This window comes from Rhipicephalus sanguineus, chromosome 3 (genome assembly GCF_013339695.2).
Source record: "Rhipicephalus sanguineus isolate Rsan-2018 chromosome 3, BIME_Rsan_1.4, whole genome shotgun sequence".
Classification (NCBI taxonomy): domain Eukaryota; kingdom Metazoa; phylum Arthropoda; class Arachnida; order Ixodida; family Ixodidae; genus Rhipicephalus; species Rhipicephalus sanguineus.
This window is the reverse complement of record NC_051178.1, coordinates 196,682,543-196,697,802: the sequence shown is the minus strand read 5'-3', so window position 1 is coordinate 196,697,802 and position 15,260 is coordinate 196,682,543. Positions and strand designations below refer to the sequence as shown.

The 15,260-nt window shown below is 42.9% G+C and overlaps 1 protein-coding gene across 1 annotated transcript in view; it reads right to left on the bottom strand.

Moving 5' to 3' along the window:
- Positions 1–905: 905 nt before the first annotated feature.
- The window catches only part of LOC119386233 (DNA polymerase IV-like), a 16,238-nt gene continuing 1,883 nt past the window's right edge, over positions 906–15,260 (bottom strand). Inside the window, 11 exon segments of the mRNA XM_049414263.1 lie at positions 906–1,110; positions 4,977–5,330; positions 6,217–6,343; positions 6,346–6,423; positions 6,829–7,003; positions 7,130–7,259; positions 7,895–8,061; positions 9,541–9,665; positions 9,756–9,924; positions 10,858–10,989; positions 14,337–14,489. Of these exon segments, the coding sequence (XP_049270220.1) occupies positions 999–1,110; positions 4,977–5,330; positions 6,217–6,343; positions 6,346–6,423; positions 6,829–7,003; positions 7,130–7,259; positions 7,895–8,061; positions 9,541–9,665; positions 9,756–9,924; positions 10,858–10,989; positions 14,337–14,489 (1,722 nt within the window). The 3' untranslated portion in view covers positions 906–998.

The window sequence follows — 15,260 nt, the reverse complement described above, 5'->3', positions numbered from 1 at the left end:
TACGCAAAGGTGAACTGAGTGACAACGTCAGAAGTTGTGCGACACAGAAAAAAGCAAAGCATGTTGAAGTTTTTTTGTGTAGAGTCTGGAAGCTGCCGTTCCTTAAATTTTTATGTTGCAATGGCCATGCGCTTTTATAGGAAATTTTATGATCATGCAGGCAAACATTTAACTATCACATTGTCTGCAACAAGCACACCACACTAACACAGTTGTTTACAGCTGACTGATGTTCAACAACAACAACAACCAATTGCAAAGTACACAATAAATAAAGGTATGAGTATATTAATGCCTCATGATAATGTTACGAACCAGAATGTCCCAAATAGTGTTTCAGAATTCTAAAGACATGCTTCAAGAGTTCTCTCCAACTCTAACAAATGGTAACTTATCTCCCGTAAATGTTTTGCAGATGCTAATGTACAACACAAAAAAAGCAATGTTAAAATTTGTAGTATATGGTCTGCATTGTGTACACACATCAATGTAAAAAACAAAGATGCGATAATGTTTCGCAAGTAAAACAATGAATAAAGACCTCTGCATAGCAAAGTTGTTATTTGTCCCATATAACACTAGAGTCATATTCGGTAAAATTTGCTTACTATAAAGGCTATGTCATGACCTCTGTTTCTGGATGTTGATGCTGTCGTTAATGTCTCAAAAGCCAGTGCGCAGTAAATACAAAAATGAATAAATCAGTTGAATAATTTCAGTCATGCTCTGGAGTATTCAAGGTGCTGCGGAACTTCCGTACACAGCCAATGCCAATGTCGACATCGGCTTTGACACTTGTCGCAGCAGTAGTGAATTTTAGACTAACAAGTTGTACAACATAATGCTGTAGTGCAATTTATGCATTATAATTAAATCTTCATAACAAAGTACAAGAACATGGAAGGTTTTCAGGTATCACAGGCAGCTTTTACTTTTACGTGCAATATACAGTCTATATACATTTATATATAACAAGAAATAAAACAGTGAGGTCAGGCTTAAGATTTTGAACAAGAAGGTGAGAGGTAGTTTGTAATAGAATTTCGTTGCCGTGGCTGACTGCACTTTGGTCGCTTTTGCGACCGTTGACTTTTCGGTGTCTCGATTTTCCTGAAAGACAGAAAAAAAATCAAATAATTTGCAATGCAAACATGATCTACAAACACTGACAGTGCTTGGTTGTCTCTGTTGGCTCAATTCAATGTGACAAAGAACTGTCATTGTTCATTCTATTGAACAGAGAAACATTAATTTTGAAAGTGAAAGAATAAATGCATCTTATGTGGACTGTCTCATGTGAACAAGAACAAACGGCATTGAATCGGGAGTTCGTAGGAAGCCAAAACTTTCTGTTAGGAAGGCAGGAGGGCACTCTGTGATTAGGAACATTGTGGCAATGGAAAAAAAGCAATAACAAGGTAGGAAGGAAAGAGCCATGACTGCTCATCCTTTCTTAGACCATTACTAGATTGAAGCCATTGATCAGTAAATTTGTTTAGTTTCATTGCAGAAGATCATGTGGCTATACAGTTGATGTGCACACTACTATGCGATGCATGCTGCACCGGTATGTGTTAATCTACACCACTATAATTTTAACACAAAACAATAAAAAGTTTAACAGCATTAATTAAATGTGGGAATGTCTTTATCAGAAAAATGTACTTCTTCCTGCATCTAAGGGTTTGACGATGTTGTTTAAACATGTGATCTGTTGTATACTCACGCAATCCAAGCAATGTAAGCGTGAGTGAGAAAAATGCAGACAGGCACTATCTTTAAAACAGAGAAGCACAGCACGTAGATCAATCAGTAGTGATAATGTCTGCAATGTATAAAATCGCTGCGTAGCGCGAAAACAATAGAAGCTCAAGCAGAAGACCAGGCACCCTTCCTTTTGAGGGTAACAGTTGAGAGACTGGCAACGGTCGCATACTATATGCAATAGGCACTACTTGGAATGTCAGTGACCATGGTCTGTTGTGGATCGTGCAATGGTGCCACTGGAGATGTGACGCTAAGCGAAACAGAAACAGAAGAAAGGTGGGACTCGTCAGGGGACGTGGCACACTGGATTGGCTCCAGGACATGGGAGAACACAGGGACGGTGCACTGCTTACGGATATTAGACGACATAAAAGGGGAAAGAATCTACAGCAGACCTCACGTCACGACAGCATGGTGATGGGACAGTTCAATTTCTTCTAACTCCTCCAGTATTGAATGGATTCTAAAGACTATTTCTGTAAAATGCTCCTTAGAAGCAGTGATGTGATTGACTGAAGCTGTTTTGGAGCAGGTTTTTGGAGCAGCAAAAAGTGCATTTTGGAGCAGCAAAAAGTGCATTTTGGAGCAGGTAAAAGGGCTTTTGGAGCAGCCAAAAACACGTTTGGGAGCAGGGAAAACAGCTTTTGGATCAGCTAAAAGCTCACTGCCAAGGGGAAAAATAAACCGTGTTAAGTAAAACAGTCAAATAAGGAGGAACTGTTTTGAAATAAAAAGTCCTGTCCAATAATGGCTGTTTGCATAACACCATTGGATCACCTAACAGCCCCGTAAGCGTAAACATTGGACAAGGGTGTCAATGCAGGCTGCCATTGGCGTTGCGGTCTTATAATGGCTTAGAGTGGCCAAACTAACAGTGCAGGTAGGGTTTCCCAACTACAGTAGAATCTCGATGATACAAATCTGAAGTGGGAACGACAATATTCGTATCGCCCAAAATTTGGTATCATCAAAAGACTAGCAAGACCTGTTTTCAAACCACGATATACGCACAAAACATTAATTTCTGTCAAAAGAACTCGCGTATGCCTTTCTGGGACACACGTGAACGGACAAATAAGCGACGGCGCAGCTGGCTGCCGCGAAAGCGCGCGTCAAAGCTTCGCGTGAGGCCAACTGAAAACTAAGTGAAGTCTGCTCCACCATAGTGACAAGCGAAGATCGACACAAAAGCCGAAAGGCTTCGTGCCAGGAGCGTAGGCAGAAATTTTTGTCTTGGGGGGGGGGGGGGGGGGGGGGGGGGGGGGGGGGGGACTTCCTTGATTTGAAGTGGGGGCCGGGCAGGCAGATGTGGTCAAGTGTCATTTTGGGCTTTGTATGCCATAGCAAAAAAAATAATAATTGCGGCGGGGGGGCGGTGTGCGCTCCTCCTGGCTACACCACTGCTTCGTGCCTTTTTCCACGACTATATAGTCTTTAATCTACCGCTGCGTTAGCCGCGTACCTTCGGAGCTCGTAGTCGCTATCGATGATTGCGTTGATAGCAACTGTGGTTTCGTGCGGCAAACGCGCAGGCGGATTTTCAATCTGCCTGCGCTGGCTGCGCACGTGCCTTCAAAACTACGTTCTGCATCGCTTGTATTGCTATCTATAATCGCCTCTGCCGCTGTTTTGTCCGCGGCGTTTGCGGGAACCAGCACTTGGACTGGGTGGGCGTTGGACGCACGTGCACTTTCGGAGTCCCGTCAGTTTCATCGTCGCCATACATGATAGTGTCAAGAGCAACTGCGGTTTCGCCCACAGTAGTTATGGCAAACGATAACCACAGTTCTGACAGTGTGCGCACTGGCCTCGCGCGTACTTCCGAAGCTAACAGCATTCTACTCTCGGCCGTCGCTCGACGGATTTGGTACCAAAATTCGTATCACCCGCCGCGACGTGGGTGATAACATCCAAATTTCGGCCCATTCGACACAGTGGAATTCGGCTGGGAAATTTCACGAATTCGTATCAGCCGTTACGTTTAATCAACGCCTCCTAAATTGGTTTACTTGGGTTCTCAAAGAGCCTGGATCGGATTGGGTTGCAATATTTGTCATGTCCAAATACGTCTGATATGCAGGTCTTTGGAGTTTTCAGTACACCTGCTGAATTCCGATGCGTCTTCGTGGCCTTAATGTACCTCTTGTGTAGCATGTCGCTTTATCGCTGCAAAACCATGCTGTTATTTCTGCTGTGTAGCTACCCCTAACCGCGGTCAGCCGTAACCGTAGTCAGCTTAACCACGGTTAAGGTTGTCCGTGTGACAGGGGCATAACACTCGTTCGAGTACCGGAACTTAAAAAAGGGTGCAAAAATAAGACAGGCGTGGACGTCGCTGTACTAACTACTGAAATTTTACTTCTATGTTGCTGCGGCGGTGTGGTCACACCAGCTCGCGGCGAGCCGCTCCTTCCAAGGTGCATTTTGGGGGGGGGGGGGTCACGCCAATTTGCAAGTCTGGAGAGGGTTACGTCGGTTATGGTTATGTTCCCAGAAAGCGCCGGGCAGCGTGCCGAGAAAAATGATGCACGAACACATTTGTCTCGTGGCACGAAAATTTTGCCGCGCGGCAGCTTTGGAGTGTCGCGTTTTGCCGCCGGCGGTGCGCTGTGCACGTTTTTCCGCTAGTGTGCTTATAGTTCGGCGCAGTTTTGGCGCAAAACAGCGGAGATGTAGCAGGATGTAGCAGCTTTCACGTCTTGGCGCAGCTTGGCGCAATTGGCGCAGTTGTCACATCACTGCTTAGAAGGCACCTTAGTGACCTTACAATTTCCAGCATGTAACCAGAATTTGCAATAGCATCTGTTAAAGGGCTCCTCAGCATTCTCTAGCTAAACCTCAATAACAAGCACATAGAGAAACATAAAAAAATGCAGTGCTTGGGAAATGCAAAGTTGATTTCCACTGGAATATAGTATTAATCTAAATAGGAATCGTGTCGCAACTTCTCTTGATTCCTGAAATTACCTCTGCATAGTATTCTGCTAAGGCGTATCTTTGCAGGCTTGTATAACATTTAGGCAGATTTCAACTTTCCAAATTTCAAAATTTACTTCTACTCTGCGGATGCATGCAGCGCTCATTTGGCTAAGTGATTCCCTGCCGTGTTCTCTGACGAGGTGCGAAGTGAATCGCAGTGCCTGTTGACAGGCATAGTCACTGGTTTTAGCGCCACTGTGAGCTTGCTATTGTTTGAGTAGTGCACTCACCGCTTTTCAGGCATCGGGCTGCTAGCAAAATCCTGCGATGAGAGCATTTCCCGAATCATGGGCTTGTTGAGGCACGTGTCGATGTGCTCGTTTACTTTAGACCAGTCCGTCTCCCGAATGTTGTGACCACACACTGGACACTCTACTGATGCTGGCTCCTCCTCCTCCACAACACTAGCCTTTTCCTTGGATGACACAGACTTCGCACTGTCCATAGTCGTTGTCATATTGCACTCTGTGTCTTCTTTATCCACAACGTTAGCACAGAGTGTCTCAGGCGTTGAAGCTAGTAGCAACTCATCAGGTGTTCCAAGAGTGGCCTGGTTATGGTTCTCCTTGCGGTTTGGCTCATAACTAGTGAAGAAAGATAGCAGGAAAGATATTTAGGAATGGCTGTCATAATTTCATGTCGAACTTGCAAAACAGCACTAAGCAAAAAAAGAAACAAGTAATGGAACAAGTATGGCCACATCCATAGCAATTGTTCATTTGCTTGTTATTTGTCTGTAGCATGTTTTTGCAAGTTTGATATGAATTACTAATTCACAAAGCACATGTCTTGTTGACATTAACTAAATAAGTATGCTTGAAAATGAATGAAGCCTGCAGTGACTACACCAGCTTTAAGTTATAATCTGTTGTGCCAAGCAAATTTAATACCATGGGAACGAAGAAATCATTCTTCTTGGTAACCACATCGCTAACTTTGATTAGGTTTGTTGTGTTTTAAGACATGGCAAATGTGGAGAAGCAGATTTCATTTTGAGGCCATCAATAAAAAAAATTCTTAAGCCTTGCAAAAGTTTGAAAGCTACAGAATAAAAATTAAAAATAACCTCACAATTTTGTAAGCTGCACTTAACATGTGATAGCACATATAAAGTGGACAAACGTGATATGTTATACAGTGACTGAACTGTACCACTGGTTTGTGGATAGGATGTTTTTTCAAAACACCTGTACGCATTGTAATAACTTGTGTAAGCTGTAATATAAATTTGACCTCTTTACACGCAGTTTACGGAGCTGCAGTTCTCATTTTTGTGCGAAGGTTCAGATTTGCAAACAGTGTACATATACTTATCCCTTAAAATGGCAAGTCTGTCACATAGTCGCTATGCTAAATAAGCATCCATTAGCAGATCACAATGTTAACAGCCAGAGGACAGCACCTTCTGCCCCAATGAGAAACTGCCCCACAGCAACTAATGATCAGAAAAAGACAGAGCAAGAGTTGACTTACAGGTCGCCTTCACTGGATGTTTGCATGTTGTCCTGCTCACCCAGGCAGGTATCCACATGTGCATTAACAAATTCAGGGGAGCTGCTTTCCAGTGTCTTTTCGCATATGGGGCACTGAGCTGTTTTCTGCCAGACAAGAATGCCAATAAGGTTGGCTGGGATGAGGATAAAGCCCCGCCGTCATCTAGTCCAGAAAGCCGGACTCCTGAAAAGAGTAAAACCAAGCCTGAGAACAGCTGATAAAGGCAGGACAGTAGTTCTTAAGTCTATGGCCCCCTCAGAGGTCAATGTACTTCATTGCTACCGATTAAGAACTACGTAGGCCCTAATAGCTGCCGTCAAAATCTATGACATCACGACGTTTGGTGCAGGAATTTCAAGTTGGCGTCGTCACCCGCATTTTATTTTTGCGCGTTTCCTCGCTTACTAAGCATTTTCTCATGGCAAGCAAGGTGGTTTTGGAATTGTGAAAGAGTAATCTACTAAGAAAAATCGTGTTTGCCTGTGGGGTCCCTTTAAAGCAACAACAAAGAAAGCTTTATGACTCCAAAAAAGAAAATGAAATACACGACACGTTTAATTAAGACCGAAGGTTCTGTGATGTACATACCCATTAGACGTAATCGAAGGGGCTGTCCCTGCTTGGCGGCAGCAATTTCTTGTTGCAGGAGCCGCAAAGCTGCCTGTTTGATCGTTTCCAACTTGCAGGTTGAATTCTCTAAAGTAACGCTGCGTGTCATCACGTCAAACGTGACGGTTTTCATCTTCACTGTCACCACTCTGCCCTGTATTGATAAGAGCACAAAAATGCAAGTGATGCCACTTGAAGTATCATTTGTAAGCACCTCCAGTGCAGATTTGTTTGATGAACAAGCAACTAAGACTGACATCAATGCACGCTCAATGCTCACAGATATGCCCTTTTCTTGGATCTGTTGATGCAGCTCTTCACAAAGTTCCTCGCATTTTGAGAACAGGTCTTGAGGACTGCTTATTTCCGCAAACGTTTCCTCCACACTTTTTGATTTCCGACTTGAATCACTGCAAGATAATGTTTGCATAAGACATCTTTTATTCATTTATCACTTATAAGGCATTGTCTTTAAGCCCCTTAAACCAAAATGACACAGCAGACTATGCAAACACCTTCATGCTTGTGTATACATATTCTACTCCTTAAGTTTTTCTTTGAAAGTTGTAAGCCCTTGCCAATGAAACATCACAGCTTCAAGTAACCTGTGTTACTATAACATGGACAGAGGACAATTACCTGGAGGGCCAACAAACACTTTTTTGGAGGGATTTGCAAGATGTCAAACCAATTAGCCCAACAACTCACTATTTTGAACCAAGAAACATTCTCACTTGACAAACGCACCCATACTGGACAAATGCTCATGACAGTAGCTCAAAATTATTGCTGCCATTCACAACAGAAGCTGCATGTAGGTAAATCACCAAGAGGTAAGCATTCATGGCTTGTTCGCACTGCCAGGGAACTGGACGAATTGACAAAGATAAAGACACACACAGGGTCTTTTTCTGTGTCAATTCGTCCAGTTCCCTGGCAACGCGAACAAGCCATGTATTTGCACCAACTAGCCCCCATAGCAGTTTTACTTGCAAGTAAGCATTGATGTCCTTTTACACAATATGGTGTCATGACTTAGACATACCATTTGACTTCAGTGCAACCAAGGCCAAGAGCTGCACGAAGGTAAAATCGTGCTGTAACTTCTCCGAAGAGATGGCCGATTTCAGCTCGTTTGACCCAGAGGTCGTGACACGTGCGCACACCAAGGGCCATCAACAGCTGCTCTTGCACTGCACCTATGCCTGGGACCTAAAAGAAGGAAAGGAAAAAAAAAGAATAAGAATGTTGAGGTGTTTACATTAAATCAGATGGCAGACTTTAGTGATTCCTTTGGCTCTCAACTCATTTACTGTGACAGCAGCATTCCCTGACTTTGAAGACCACCACCTTATTTTTTTACCCACTTTTTCCTCATACGACCATGCCCACCCAATAACGAGAAATGAACAATACGCCAGTAGCTATTGGATGGTTAGCTGTGAGGAGGGGTGATTCGTACAAAATTTATGAGCTAAAGTAAGAATAAGGCAAAAAAAGTAAATTATACCAGAGTGCACGTTGACTATACCTAATACTTAAGTAAAACCTACAAATTCTATGATATTGTAGAAAGAAAAGCATTGATTATTAGATAAATAAGTTGTGACTATCTTCCATGTGGTGTACGCAACTTCCTCTCTACGACATAGTATAGCTAGAAATATGTACATGGACAGACAGTAGCACTCTCACACTCCTCATGTCTAAGTAAGCTAGATTACAAGTTGAGACTACGTGAAAATATTACAACTATCTTTTAAACTGTTTGTGTAGACCAGTGTTTAAATCACTGGTACGAGGAAGCTGCTGTGGAAAACGCTTCTTGCTTTTTGGGTTCCAAGATTTGAATTGAAAGTACTACCGCCTAGAGATGAATAAGCTCTTGATGCTGAAACTTCAGCTCTAATGACGTCATGAGCGAAATGACAGTGCTACCTACAAGGTTTTAGTGATATTTTTCCATGTGCATTCGCCATGCTGAACACTCAGTGGCTGTGAATCTTAAGAGCAACTGTGTAAGCCATGTCACACCATTACGGCAATGCCATCGATAGCATTGACGCAGTCTAGTTTTTTTTCTGTTATTTCCCATCAACTGCTCGATTCATGGTGCATACTCTACTGTGAGTATATGTTGCGTGGTTAAGACTACAATCATTGTGCTTCCTCCGTGCCGCCGACACTGTTTTCACAAGCACGACAATGGAGAACTTCAAGTGAACATATTGCCATTTTGCAAGAACAATTTCTATGCTGTGCACATAATGCTATCCTCGTCCACAACAGTACTGCTTGTCTGGCATCTGAAATACATGCAGCAGTGCCACTGCCCAAGGTGTCTGTGTGAAGCTCAAAACTGAAAGCCCTGAAGTAATTAACTAGTGGTGGTGTTGTGCTTTAATGTGTTGGTTAGTATACCTGTCTTCCAAATGCACACTTCTCCAGCACCATGAGTTGCTGACGACGTCTGCGGTCATCATCAGTGTAACAGAGCGGATGGACCAACAGGATGGACAAAGCAAATCCATTTCTAAGCCCTTGACTGCTGTCACAGCAAACTAAAAATACGCCACCGTTCACATTCACTAATACTGTTTGCCTTCCACATGAACACTTATCACACTATGGAATGCTACAGTCACAATGAAGGAAGCTTTGGAAAAAAGGGTGCACATGTCACACGCTTACTTTGCGGATTGGAAGAGAAGACACAAACTTGCGGATAGAATCAACATCGTTAGGGAGCCTGAACTGGTCGTTCGGTTTGCGCATGTCAGAACAAACTTTCGCCAAAAACATGTTGGCAGCTATGCCTGAAATGAGAAGACCACTGGCACTTGTACCATCCGACATAGATACATAGTACACACTAGCAAAAATTTTCCCAATGCCACACAACTCACCTGCACTTGCTGTCAATTGTGTAGCATCGAAGATCTTTTGTCTCATTTCCTGAACAACATCTTCGGCTTCGGCATCATTTTTGGCCATATATTCAGTGATGTCAAGGTATGCTTCGTCAAGACCAACTGGTGTGAAGTCTTCATCATATTGCACAAGCACTTGTCGAACCTGTTGATGTAGTCAGGCACAAAGGCAAGTGTTCATCTTAGATTCCACTCAAGATTTTCCCTCTCAGTAAGCGAATATAAAGTGAAATGATGCCATGCCTTCAAGTGTATCCCTGAAGTTGCATGCCACTGCAAACAAGGGCTGAGTGTACTGATTTATTATTACTATTATAATGACTATTATTACTATTTTTATTATTATCATTAAATGTTAAACAGGGCTTCTTATTAGGACTTCTAGACAAGTTATGTATCAATGCTTGATGTACCAATAATGGCAAATTCAGAGATAGATATGAAATGATAAACAAAGCACCATAACATGCCATTTCATTGGTTATTCGTCGTGATGACATCACGCAAGACACCTATATCTGTCTGTTTTATTTAGTGCAATAAACAGACTGCGCTTTGCTGTGGAATGGCCAGGAATTTCTGTTTAATGATGCAACAGAGATACAACAACTAAAGCATCCTGCAAGCAGCAAGAATTTTTAAAACATATTCTGTGAATTGCAGAAAGAAAATGCTTATACTTTTCCAAACAATGGCTTCTGGTTTCATTTCCCCTTTCCACACCATGGAAAGCTGTGATATGCATTAGTGGTTCTTTTGTCCTCTATAGCTCCTGCAGTAGTCCTAAATTCAAACATTACTATTAGTTTATTAAATGTGAAACTTCAAGTGCAAGACTAAATTTTACGTGAATTAAATGATTTGCCTCCTCTAAGAGAAAAGACTATGCGCATACTTGACAGCAACAGACACGCAACAAGTGAGTAGAGCTGAATTTTCTAAAAATTGTGAAAAGTGGCTTGATGAATGCTGTGATAGCTTGCTGTACCCCGAAACACTCAGCTGATGAAACACAACAATTCACACCTAAAATGCAAATCATGGTTCAAGAACGGGCTACAAAACAGTGATGGCCTACCCTTCTGCTGAATTCTGTGTATTTATGGAAGTTTGGGCGAACGATAACCAATGTTGGGCACAGCTTCTTGCCGATGAAACCAGGCATTGCTGCACGTACACCATATTTCCTGGCCTCGTAGTTCGATGTTGACTGTAAATTAGACATACGCATTACTTTGTAGCTTTAAACAACGACACTTTTCTCTATAAGTCTCGCCTGGGGTGTACGCAATTCTATATTACTGTAATTTAAGAAATGAAAGCTAAGTACTGCCTGGAATTACAGAACAATTTCACCGAGAACACTTGAGTGGCATGCTACAAGGAATCATCACTTCCTTCAAAAGTGACATTTTTTTTGTGTTCGTCTGAAGTCAATGCTATTTATTAACTGCTGTTGAATATAAAATTGCCACAGCCAGAGCAAGATGCTGCCTGTAGCTTCAAGGGCATAGGACTAGAACATATAATTGCTGCCTTGCCATGATTCTTTTTGTCCAAGGAAGTGCTTCTGTCGACAACCAACCATCCATGTGTTCATTACATATTACTTGACTTGAGTCATCCATAGATGCTAATAGACATTAACATAGGAAAACTATGCATAGAATGGCACAAAATTTTAATGCCTCAGTGTTGATAAATGTGGCAGCCTGCAAATAGCATCAGAAGCCAAGACATTAGGCATATAACGGTCTTAAATTTGCCTATGTTACGTAGGTATAACCACTCCATAGAACGGTTGTCTACTTCCATCTGCACGAAACAGACCAGATTCAATAAATAACAACAGCTTTCATTGATGATGTTGGAAACGTGTCACAAGGGTAGTTCCTACAGTAGATAAATAGTGTCACAGATAAATATTCGCTGATGGGGACTTTCTGAAAAATTACTGAAGAGGTATTTTGATCCCTACAGTGTTTTACGACGCCTAAGTGATGTGAACTACGAGGTCAGCCCTGACAGTCCCTCGCGAACTCGCCAGCACAAATCAGAAATCGTGCATATTGTATGAATGAAGTCCTATTGTGCAGATTAACTTGCATCATATACGTCTACTACACCGTCTTTTGCAGTAGAGCATCGGGACGATGCTCTCTTTGGAGGGAGGCAAATGCCACATCCAATTTGCAAAGCGACAACAAAGAAGAGCTCGCGAAGCAAGAAAGGAAGGCAAGGTTCACACCCAGTCCTTTTTCCAGTGCCTTGCATAATTAAAGTGAGCTGTCCTATATCCAACTTCTGCTGTTTCTGTGTCGTGACAATATAATGGCGATGCCATTTGCCCCACCCCACCCTGCAATAGTCTTGACAGCAAGGAATTCACCTTGTAGTCTAACAGTAAAGCAGTAGTATACCTAGCAGGGTGTCGGAACGAAATGTTTTTCGTTTCGGTTTTAGCTTCATTTCACCGCAAAAAGTTTTGTTCCGTTTCTGTTCCACAACAACAAAAAAAAATGCTCCATAACGGTTCATAACGGTTTTTATTTGTATGCAAAAATTTGAGGTTAAAGGAACAATAAAAAAACACTGGATTTGTGGTAGAGTTACTTGCGCTCCTCTTAAGAAAGTGGGACCGGGATAAAACACGTTATTCCCACATTCTTCAGAGTGGAAGTAACTATGTACCACGAATTCCTACCAACTAGCACAAACCAGTACCCTTCAAAGTCATAGTAATTATTTTCCCAAAAGTCAATTACGAATATTTTGAGCAGGCACAATGCTTTGTGTCAAGGGAGTGAGCACGATTTCAGAAGCAACACGTCATCGAGTGCACTCTCTGATGTGCGAGACCGCTGTTCTGATAAAACAAACTTCAACGCCCCACATTGGCCTGCGTGACAGGCACACGAACGTCCATTTGCGTTAATATAAACATCCCTGATTGCCACTGATTTTGTTTTTTGCACAATTTCAACACATCTTTACTTTAGAATTCTTGCCTGATGTACGCGCTAATACTATGCCCTGAGATATGCATTATTGCTCACGTTGCATGACCTCGGTTGTTCCGGATGACCAAATTTTCCCGTGAACCAAAAAATGATTAAAAAATTTTGGTTTCACCCCGGAACGAAATAATAGGGTAAGTTTTGGTTACTTTTCTGTTACGGTCAAAAATATTGTTTTTTTTTACTTTTCATTTTTGGTTTTTGTTCTATTCCAACACACTGATACCGAGTGATTTTAAAGCAGGATATCTTGACAAACTTGAGCAAACATGCGTGTGTCCTTGTGTGCTCTGTCCAAGCTGCTACACACTTGTTAACCACAATGCAAAACAAACTCACATAAGAGCACACCTTTTTAAGTCTTGTCTTCAAAGCCTTCCCACTGTCGCTTTCTCCTTTAAAGGGACCCTGAGACGGTTTTGACGACTTTATACGAACACACTGCACCGGTAGAGCAAGTACTAAGGATCATTTACAGACCGATTTAAGCTCTGTGCATAAACTGTGTAATTTATTACAAGGCTTTAAAGCTGCGAATCGCCACCGATCACAGCGGCTCAGCCAAACACGTTTTCAAACCGCCCATTTCCAGTGCGTGTCGTACTGGAATCGCGACGTCACGCAGGCGGCTGATCTGATTGGATATGTCCAGTCCACGTCACTGAACCTCCTGTTGGCAGCGAGCGTCGTCTGCCTGTGTTACAACGTGCTCCATGTTTACGTAAGCTGAGCGACAGTGTTTATCTCGAGGTGTCTTTTCTTGGACACAATGAATTGCCCTAGACGTGTTGTGTACCACATATCTAGCAAGTGGTGACTTGTAAAAGTGCTACATCATGCAATGTTTGTGAGGCATCTGGCGATCGGAATCCCTTCAGCGCATCGCTGCAATGGGCATCGCGCTCTCACTATCCGTTCCACGCCACGATCCACGTGTCTGCGGCTGTAACTTCACCCCTGAAGACACAACCACGTTGCCCGAGTTTACGCTTATCAATGATCGTTTTCGAATTCTTTTTGTTTGTCCGCATGCTTTTACAGGTTGTCTCCGTAGAGAATAAAATAAGATCGGCTGGTAGTATGACGGCACCTGTCGGAAGAGATATCAACCACTCTGCGAGCTTCGTCTTTATTGCCAGACGGCGTGCTGCCGGGCACACTGGGCCTACGAGATAGTGCACAACCTGTGGGTGCGCAATATCGGAGGCCATGACTGGGCGAAGCTCAAACCATCGAGTGCGCTCACGAGAGCGCTGCGATTGCCGGCGATGCCAGCGTCTGTGAGTTGAGGGTGCAAGGCAGTGGTGAGGAGCCGGGTATAGATATAATTGTCCGTAGCGGCCTTGGTACACGGTGCGTCGCTTAATTTCTGGTGTGAATGATTCGGGGATGCTCTTGCCTAAACGCTGACAAAACTTCAAGAAACCGTTTCAGGGTCCCTTTAAGTTTCTGAGAATTATTCAATGCAATCCAACCGCTTCACAATCTGTGCGTCCCTGAATTTAAGAAACTAAGGGCGACAAAGATAGGCTTGGGTTACCAGCATTCCCACAGAACCAACTGCCATTGGTTTGTCCCGCAAAGAGGGGTTGTCCAGCATCTCTACAGCTGCGTAAAAGGCATCCATGTCAACGTGCACAATGACTCTGTTCAAGTCACGTGTGCACTCCATCTTTTCAACAATGATATCCATCTGCAAAGATAAGTGAAGGTTTCGCAGTATAAGCATTTCACACAGGAATGAATTCACATAATAGTTTGCAACTCAGACTAAAAAGGACCTTCACGAGAGCATAGGTCGGCAAACTCACTCATGAGTCGACTCACTCAAACTCAGATCGAGCTGTGAGTGCGAGTCCGAGTCCGGGTGGGTAATATTTTGGTGAGTTTGAGTCAGAGTGAGTCCGGTTGAGAAAAATTTCAGTGAGTCTGAATCTGACATAGCCTGGTTGAGGAAAATTTTGGTGAGTCTGAGTCCGAGTGAGCCCTAAGTATAAAATATATTTTTTGAGTGAGTCTGAGTTAGCTGCACAATTTTTGCCGACCTATGGTCCTATCTATTCAACTTCAGCGTTACTATCAGCCTTATAGCCCAGGGTTCGACAGAACACCGTCTGGCGAGGGGTACACATTTATTGCGAATAAACAAAAAACACTCGCCAAAGTTGCAACGAAAAATGAATTTATGACGTTTCGAGACCGCTACAGATCTCTTGTTCGCATACAAGCGAACTAAATTGGGCCGTGCCTTTATATGCATAGAAGTTGGTGCAACGATCTGGTGTAAGTATCAGGTAGATTTCCACGTGTCCATTTAAGGTTGTGAGGTGCCGACAGGGTTGATAATGATTCCAAAAGAAGGCGTGATGATTGGAATTCTGCGACTATCATCAACAGTGAAAAATCACTGCCATCCCACCTTCTATTGGAATCATTTGTACGCGACTGCTCCACATCTTTGAGT